At 60.7% G+C, this 8,980-nt stretch overlaps 1 protein-coding gene across 1 annotated transcript; it reads right to left on the bottom strand.

Moving 5' to 3' along the window:
• Positions 1-5,374: 5,374 nt before the first annotated feature.
• GALR2 (galanin receptor 2) lies at positions 5,375-8,711 on the bottom strand. The gene is made up of 2 exons (XM_064466952.1): positions 8,371-8,711; positions 5,375-6,967 (listed from the first exon to the last, which is right to left on the bottom strand). The coding sequence occupies exons 1-2, from the start codon at positions 8,709-8,711 to the stop codon at positions 6,190-6,192; spliced, it is 1,119 nt and encodes a 372-aa protein (XP_064323022.1). The 3' UTR covers positions 5,375-6,189.
• Between the last annotated feature and the right edge of the window lie 269 nt (positions 8,712-8,980).

The raw sequence follows: 8,980 nt of genomic DNA on the forward strand, positions 1-8,980 counted from the left end.
TCCTAAATCCAGCCTCCTGTTTGCCCTGGTTGTAACCCTTCCCGCACCGCCTGCCTCTGCCCTGCACCGGGAATGAGGTGGATGGGCTCCCGGCCCTGGGGAGCAGCTGCTGCGGCAGCCGGCCCTGCTTTGGGGGCAGGGGCACGCTTCGGCCAGAGCCACCCCTTCCTTGGGGCGGGAGCGGGGGGAACCGCTCGCCCCCTCGGGCCGACCTCAAGCGTCCGAGTCGCGTCTGATGCTGCGCAGCGCTGGGGAACAGCTCCAGCTCCGCGTGCTCCTTGGCTTTTTATGGTAAGGAATGTCTTTGCGATGTGTTAATTAAGCGCGATCATGGCAGCCAGCACCTTCCTGACACTCTCACAGTCGAGCACTTCGCAGCCCCCGCTAAGAGCTGAGCGTTGAGCATCGCTCATGGCTCAGACTGCGGGAAGGGGCTGAGCCCCCTCTCCCTCCCTCTTTGCTTCCTCCAAGGCTCCGGGGGCGTTCAACGCCCTCCCCTCGCCTCCCGTTCTGCCCTGGCTGCCGGTGAATCCCCTGACACAGACAGGGCCAGGCTGGGGGACGGGTCTCCGATTCCCTGGGTTTTGGGGCTGGAGCCCCATTTCTCTGGGTTTTTTTTTTTCCTTGCTGCAGTGGGCCAGGCTGGGGGGACGTGCCAGGGTCTGGGCGTGCTACCTGCTCTCGTGGCTTCCTTGGCACCGACCATTATTTTGGGGCAGGAAAAGGGGCTTGTCAAACCCCCCTGGGACAGGCTCTGGGGTCCCTGCAGCCACCCAGGGCTGCTACTGGTGTGGTTTGCAGCTGGGAGCTGTGCACAGCGGAGACGAGGGTGGGAGGCTCAGAAGCCTCAGCCCCCACCTCCCTTGGCTGCCTCCTCACACTGGGGAGCAAATTTGTCAGAGTAAGTGTTTGAAAACAAACCCACAAACCAAAGCAACTTCTTCAACCCTGGTGATAAATCCACATACTGGGAGGTTCGCGCTAACCTGAAGTTTCAGCGAAGTGCCCTTCGTGTCCCTGCCCACCGTTGGACTTGGTGGGCGCTGAGTTTGGCCTATTTATTTTCTGCTGCCTGTTGAATCTGCTTTTTTAAATTTTAACTGGAACACGGGGACTTGATTTAAGAGAGAACGCCCCAAGGGGACAGCCTGGGAGCCTGTCCCCACTCAGCCGGGAGCGCTGCGCAGTGCCTGGTCACGATGCTCTTGTCTCTTCCAGCTGGGCCTGATACACTCCCTTGTTTGGGGGACAGTCGCTTCCCACCGTGGTTTTGTGGTGGCAGCAAAACCTCGTGCTTGCCCTTGAAGGGCTCGTCAGGGCATGGGCTGGGCAGGAGAGTGATGGCCTCATCCTCAGACGGGCAAGGGCAGCTGCACCTGAGGGGTGTTTTTAACTTCTCTCTGTTTCTGTAGCATCTTGTAAATGGTGCAATGATCCGGCCGCTGTCACCGGCTCCGCTCTTGCTGCCTGCAAACAAGCAGATGTCCATCGATGGGCGAGGAGGGCAGCTTGGATGTGCTGCGCCAGAGGCCCGCGGGAGCCTGGACCTGCTGCCCAACATCAGCAGAGCCTCGCTGCTCCTGCGTGAGGGTGAGAGCGGCCGCGGCGTGTGACGGAGGGGGTGCGGGGGTGCTGGAGGCAGGGGTGTGCAGAGCCCGCCTCCAGCCCGCCGCCACCCTCTGGGGTCCTGCTGCTCAACAGTGACCGTGCCCACGGCCCGGGGGGAGGCGACGCAGCGATGCTTTGGGCTGGGAGCTGACTTTGGGGTGTCCTGGGCTGTACCTTCGAAGCAGCCGCAGGGGCGGTTGGGCAGCTCCAGAGCAGTTACACGGCAAAGCGGGGCTCAACCGCGGGCTTGGGAGGCTGTTGGAAAGGCTGGGGGCAGCCGTGCGCAGACCAGAGCTGCGCGTCCAAACCCCTTCCTCTGCGCATCGGTTTTCTGCTGTCCCCTTGAGCCGTCCCCGATCGGTGCCCGGACCCTGCTGAGCCCCGGCACGACCTCGGTCCCCAGGGACGTGCTGAGCGTCTCCAGGGCAGAGCTCCCCCTCGTGAGGTTCGTGCCCGCCTGGCCCTCGCCAGCTCAGGGCAGCAACGAGTCGCTGAAGCTGACTTTTTTTTGAGGGGGTCGGCGGGGAAAGGGGGTGGTGGTGTTAAATGCAAGTAGCGGATGTGCAGGAATTCTCTGCACAACGACTATTCCTGTGATGCTTAAAAAATATTGCTGGTCATTTGCTGGGCTGTTTTGCGCGTCCACACATGTGTGCACATGCACTTGCGCTGATTCTGTGTGTTTGGCTGCGGTATCGGGGTGCTGCTTTCACATCTCTCCAGCTGAGGACAGTTCCCAAGTCTCTCCTTTGGGGAACCAGCTCTGCCAAGCTTTGGCAAAGGCTTTACTTCGTTATTGCTTTGCTTCCCTCTCATTTTGCCCTCTCACCTTTCCCTTGCTGGGGAAGATACCGGCAGATCGTGGGGTCCAGCGGGAGACAGGCAGCCGGCGTGCTTGGGAGGATGCCCAGGGCTGGGTGTCCCCTGGGGTGGTGCGGGAGGCGGCTCCTGTGTAATTTAGGGCAGGCTGCTGCATAGGGTTAGTTTGTTCTTGCACAGCTATCTGTCCTTTGCACCTTCTTCCAGCGCCCAGGCTGCTGGCGGATGCGGGTGACAGGCCATGGGATGCTCCATCTCGTACCTGCAGCAGTTGGCAGCTTGTTTGCAAAACCCATCCCTTTTCCCATCGATTTTCTTACACTAAAATTATTATTTATTCCTAATCCCATTTCTGTCGGGGCTGGCCGTGAGCCTTGCAGTGGGGTGAGAGCACCTGCATACCAGGGCTCTGCTTACAGCGCCGGTGCAATGGAAATGTTGGGGCTCCTCAACAAGCCCCAAAGCTGCAAACTGAGCAGCCGCCTGCGGCAAAGCCGAGCGAGGCAGAGCAGCGAGCGGCCGTGTTGTTGCAACGCGTGTGGTTTTGATGAGCTGTTTTGAAGAGGTGACCCCATCCCCTTTCCTTCTCTGGCTGGTAGTCATGGTTCCAAGCTGCTAATGCTCTTTTGAGCCCCCTTTCCCTTGCCACACCAAACTATCCAGGAAACAAACTGAGTTTACAAAATCCACGGTAATTTTTCCCTTTTCTCCTGCTGGATGTCGCGAGCCTGCTTTTGCCAGGGTGGGACGCCGGGATTCAACGCCTGCGGAGCCCGAGTGCTGTCACTGGGGTCAGAGCCACCCATCAGAGTGGCCCCCAGCTTTTCCCGTGGCCGGCTCAGGGGCGGCACCTGGAACCTCTCTGGGGCTGGGTGAGGAGTTTGGGGCACAGCCTGCCCCCCTCTGCCTGGCCCTGCTCCCTGCGGATCCCCCGGGGCCAGGCGCTGTGGGCTGGGTCACACTGAGCATCAGGAGCAGCAGCAGCCCCGGTACATCCCTCGGGGGCTGCTCCTCCTCTCGGGTCGTTCCCCCCGACACCCCAGCTCTCACCCCACGGGGAGACACGATACCTGGGTACCCGCCCGGTTCCTTCCCCCCTGCAGGGCTCAGTGCAAAGGCTCGCTCTGTCTGGGTGGGCTTCGAGCCCCTCGTGGGGGCACGGTGCATGGGCTGAGGTTTGCTGGCTGGCTGGTACATCTGTCAGCGGTCATTTTTATTTTCTTGTGAACGCTGTAAAAAGATGAACTCAGGAGTAACTCCTGTCCTTTCTAGGAACAGAAGGGGATGGGCTGGGGGGGCGGGTCTCGATTCCCAGGGTTTTGGGGCTGGGTTTTGTTCCCCTTCACACACTCCCGTGTGAAGGGGACCATCCTGGGCTTGAGCGGGCACTGACTCCGTGGGGTTCCTGTGGTGCAGCCCCAGCACTGGCACCGAGATGCCCTGCGGCGCCTCACGTTGGGATATGTGGGTGCAGCTGGGTGTGATGGGAAAAAGGGGTCTGGGGGGGTGGGAAGGCGTGGAGCGGGGACGGTGCCTCCTCTGTGATGGCACGAAGGGGCAGGGGACATTGCGCCCCCAGCCGTGCCAGCACAGGGAGCCCTGGCCTTGGGCAGTGCGGGGGTGGTCGGTAACACCTCCATCCCCAGGACTAGGTGATAACTGTCCAGGAGAGGGGGCTGAGGCCCTCGGTGTGGGGGGGAACAGCCATCGGAACCAGACCCCGTGGTTCTCCGAGCAGAGGTGGATGAGGGCAGGAGGAAGATAAGGCTTTTAGCCATGTTTCTGTGGCTGATTCACTCTTTTCCCTGGCTGGGAAGGGTTGAGCAGGGGAGATAAATGCAGATGTAAGGAATGGAGCTGTTTATACGCTTGTTCTCTGTGACTTATGCCGTGAGCAGGCCTAGTCTAAATATAATGGTTATTGATATGAGGCAGAGGCTGATTTACGGCCCTCTGCATGGGGACAGGAAGATCTCGTTATAATAACACTCAGCAGGGGAAAACAAACGTTAGACAGCCAAAAGCTCCCCAGGAAGAAAGGCCAAGCGCTGGGGATGGGTGGAGAACGATGTGGCACAGAGGAGGGCTGCGTTGGGACCCGGATCCCAGAGCAGACCCCCGGGGAGAACGCGGCGGGTCCCGGAGTGAAATAGCCTCCTGCATCACACCCCCATCCTGCCATGGGGATGTCACAAGGAGGGGAATCTGTGCAGACAGATTTACACCCTCCATAATGGCAATTTATAGATACGTGATCTTCATGGGTGCCTGGTGCCATCGGGGCACAGCCCTGGGCATCACAGGGATGCTCGGCACAGCCCATCCCAGGTCCCATGTGCTTTCACCACCTCCTCCAGCTGCGCTCTGCCACCGGGATTTCAAAAGAGTTAACTGATCCTATTCCAGCGACGCTCTTCTGGTAAGAAAATGATGGGTCTCCAGATAAAGCCCTCGGCTGCTGGGGGTCGCAGGGCTCAGCTGCTCGGGGAGCCTTGGCAGTGGTAAGAGTGGGGGGCGCGTGAGTCACGTCAGCCTCCGTGCGGGCGCGTTCAGGGGAGCGCAGGGCTGTTCCTGGTGCTCCCCTGGCCCACCTCGATGGATGTGCTCCGGAATAACCCACATCCTCCACCCCCGCACCGCCCAAGGCTTCCCCCAGGCCAGCGGGTCCCACCACGCTCCAGCACCTGCCTCTCGTCTGCTGTGGACCGTGGGGTGTCTCAAGGGAGCAGGACGCAGGGTGCAGGATGGAGGGCTTTATTGTGGCTTCCCCAGCTGGCTGCGGTCCCCCAGCCCTCGCACAGCCCCAGCTGTCCAGCCCCACGCCATGGCTGCAGCAAAGCAGTGCCAGAGCTCTGCCTTGCTCTTCTCCGCAAGCACCGTGCCCGGGCTGAGATGCCGAGCCATGCCCAAGCTGTCTGAAAGCATTAAGATCCTCCCCCAGCCCTGACCCACAGCATAACCTGTCCCACGGGGCCATGGCTGTGCTCCCCCGGCAAACAGCCCCCCTCCCCGCCGGTCCTTGGTGACCTCCGGGTGCTCTGCAGAGCCTCGCACGTACCGAAACGGCAGGGGAGAGCCACGGTCGGCAGCGCGGGGCAGTGCCCTGCGCCCTCGACAGTCCCATACTCGGGCTACGGTGCTCGTCTCAGCTTCCAGCCGAGCTCCATCTCGGGGATCCTTCCCCTGAGCCACAAGCCCCAGGGAGATGTTAAAGCCCAGCCAGCACCGGCTGTGCCAGGAAGGTTTGTCTCTTGATTTCTATGCTTCTCTCCTGGATTTTCCTACCTGAGCCAGGTTTGTGCCCCGATAACCGCGGCCAGCACTGCCCTGGACACAGCTCCCGAAGTGGGACACAAGCAAACCAAGACTTCCCAGATGTCCCTAAAAGGTCACCCCGCTAGCTCCAGGCAGACACCGTGTTGGTTGGAGGGACCAGAGCTTTCAGCGGGCTCCAGGCGTGGATGCAGCAGGGTAAAAGTCCCTCCGTGACGGAGGAGCAGCTACTTCCACGTGGGAGTTGATCTGGGGGTTTGATCTCTCTGCTCTCAGCAAGTGCTTGGTGGAAGCAAATCCTGCCCTAGGATCCTCGGTTGTCCCTTGGCTGAGTCCATAGCCAGCAGCAGTGCTTTAACAGTTTGGATATCTGGGTATATTTGAATGAAAAAGGGCATGTTTTGGTGCATTTTAACCCAAAATGTAGCCCATCCCCAGGCCTGCGATGCTGTGGGGGACCGCAAAGCCGTGGCGTGGGAAGGAGCTCTGCTAGGTGACGCTGAAGGTGGCGGAGCCATCCGCTTTCTGCTGCTGCCCCAGCGGCTCTGCCTCCCCCCAGGGCTGGGCTGGGGCCTTGCAGCGCAGCGAGGAGCGGCCGGGCAGGGCTTTGCTGATGTGGGTCACCTCGCTGAGCTCTGCCTCCAGCATGCTGACGGTGTTCGTCACCTGGGCCACGTGCACCTTGTTGGCTGCCTTCTTGTGCAAGAGGCAGATGAAGGTTTTCTTGAAGCCCTTGCGGAAGTGTTTGGAGACCAGGGCGTAGACGATGGGGTTCACGCAGGAGTTGGCGTAGGAGATGAGATGCGAGAGGATGCGGAGCACGTACGTGGCGTGATTGAGGGGGAAGTACCCGAACCAGACGCAGAGGATGAGGAGGTGATGGGGCAGCCAACAGAGACAAAACAAGACGCCTACGATGATGATCATCCTGGTGACCTTCCGCTTGGCCTTCTTGGCCTCCGACATGTCTTGGAGAGGGTCCACAGACCTCCACAGGTAGCGAACAGTCTGCACGTAAGTGAGGCTCAGGATCAGCACTGGGATGATGTAGCTGAAGATGAAGGTGCAGATGTCCATGACCTTGCGCTGGGACATCTCCCAGATGGGGTGGCAGACGGTCAGGTTGGCCAACTGGAACTCCTGGTAGTAGCTAAGGTAAGGGCCCGAGAAGATGAAGGAAAGCCCCCAGATGAGGCAGATGGCTGTGAGGGCGTTCCTGGGTGTCCTCAGCTCCCTCGAGTGCAGGGGGTATCGTATGGCCAAGTACCTGCACGGGAAAGGGAGAGGGACATGACTGCAGCCCTGGGGAGGGCACGGAGAGCCGCTCCAGGAGCAGATTGGAGAAGGGGTGAAAGTGGTGATGGATTTGAGCTTTCTGTGGCAGTTAGTCCCACAGCTGATCCCCTGGCACTTCTAAGAGTCCCAGTGGGGTGAAGGAGGATCCTCTGCCCTGGCACTGTCCCGTCACCCTCTCTGTTCCCAGCAGGGCTTGTGGGGAAGACGGGGTTGGTCCCCTTCTGTCCCTCTCCCTAATCCAGCAGCTCCTCAATTGATGATCAGTCTGTGTCCGGCACAAGCAACAGCAGCACTGAGGATACAAAGGCAGGAGCAAGTCCCCAGGATCCCCAGACACTGTGTTCCTCACGCTGGCACACGTGAAAGCTCGTCACCCATTTTCAGTTCTGCAGTTAGCTGGTTCCTTAATTACGCCCAGACCTAGGGGCTCATGCAAGCCCCCGCTTGCTCAACAGCCCCCTTCCTCCCAGCCCTGTGGGATGCAGGACGAGAGGCAGACCCTGGGTCTGGTTTAGCTCCCGGGGGGTTGTGGGGGGGGGCTGTCCCGGCAGCAGCACGGTGCCATGCCGGGACGGCAGGAGGCATCCAGCCCTGCTTTGGGGCTGCTGCAGCTCTTCCCAGGGGACTTGCCACATCCCACCATCTCATGGGTTTTGAGCACCGAGCACAGGAGCACTGGGAGCTCCCTGCCTCTTGCTTGCTGGGGGTTAGTACCTCACCAGCCCTTGCAGAGGCAGGGGCTGAGCTAGCACCGGGTAAAGCACAGGCAGGAGCAACAGGCTGCCTTTTGCAGAGCTTCCTGGCTAAAACTCATCCTGGACCAGGCTGGGACAGTCACTGGGACAAGGGGCATCACTGGGACAGAAATGGGCTTTTTGTTAATGAAAGGGGAGGGTGGGAAAAGCAGCGTTCCAGCTCAACCATCCTGTATTGCCTTCTCGAGAGTTGCCTGCTTTGCCGTGGGCTGTTGCGAGAGCCGGGGCGCTCTCCCCACGTCCTGGGAAGAGCCGGGGCTGCACAGGGACTAAGCTTTGTTTCCCTCTGGTTTTTCTATCCCGTCTTCAGCTGCCAGAGCCTGTGGAAAAACCCTAATTCTATAGCTTTGGGCTCTGAAAGCCTCCTCCAGTTGGGCACTGGGGGCAGGGGTCCCAAACCAACCCTCTCTGCTGGACCCCATCCTTGGTGCTCTCGTTTCCTTGCACACAGAAACTGGGAAATGCTCCTGGGAGCCCCGGGAGGTCGCAGCAATCGGGGCTTGGCTCTGGGGGCCTCTGTACCCTCTCCTGCCTGGGGGGCATCCAGCAAAGGGGGGGATCTAGAGAAGGGGGAGCCTCAGGGTACAGGGAATCACCCCCCACCCATCCCTTTTCTTACCTGTCGAGGGAGACGGTGGCCAGGGTGAAGCTGCTGGCGTACATGGTGAGGTAGATGAAGAAGTGGACAGCCCTGCACATGAAGGGCCCGAACACCCAGCCCTCCAGGGTGTAGATGGTGGCTTGGAAGGGGACGCAGAAGAGGATGAAGCAGAGGTCGGCCACCCCCAGGTTGAGGATGAAGAGGTTGGTGGTGTTCTTCACCTGCCTGTTGCGCAGCAGCACGGCCAGGACCAGGCAGTTGCCCACCGTGCCCACGAGGAAGATGGCGAGGTACACCAGCGGGATGATCACCAGCTCGGGCTGCCAGCCCGCCTCGGAGCCCGCTGCCGAGCCGTTCATGGCCGGGAGCGCACGGCTGTGCCCGGAGCGCGCAGCGGGGATGGACGACGGGCGAGCGTGCATGGAGAATGCGCTGGGGAGGCGCGCGGAGGGGGCTTGGGGAGCGCGGCGCGGGGTACACCAGGGCTTGCACGGGAAAAGGGGTGCACGGAGAGGTCGGCAGGGAGCGTACCAGGCATGCACGGGACAGGGGGTGCACTGAGAGCACACTGGGGGTGCTCAGAGAGCATACCAGGGAGTGCAGCAGGGATGCAAAGGAAAAGGGGGTG

Source organism: Phalacrocorax carbo, chromosome 16 (genome assembly GCF_963921805.1).
Source record: "Phalacrocorax carbo chromosome 16, bPhaCar2.1, whole genome shotgun sequence".
NCBI classification, from domain to species: Eukaryota; Metazoa; Chordata; class Aves; order Suliformes; family Phalacrocoracidae; genus Phalacrocorax; species Phalacrocorax carbo.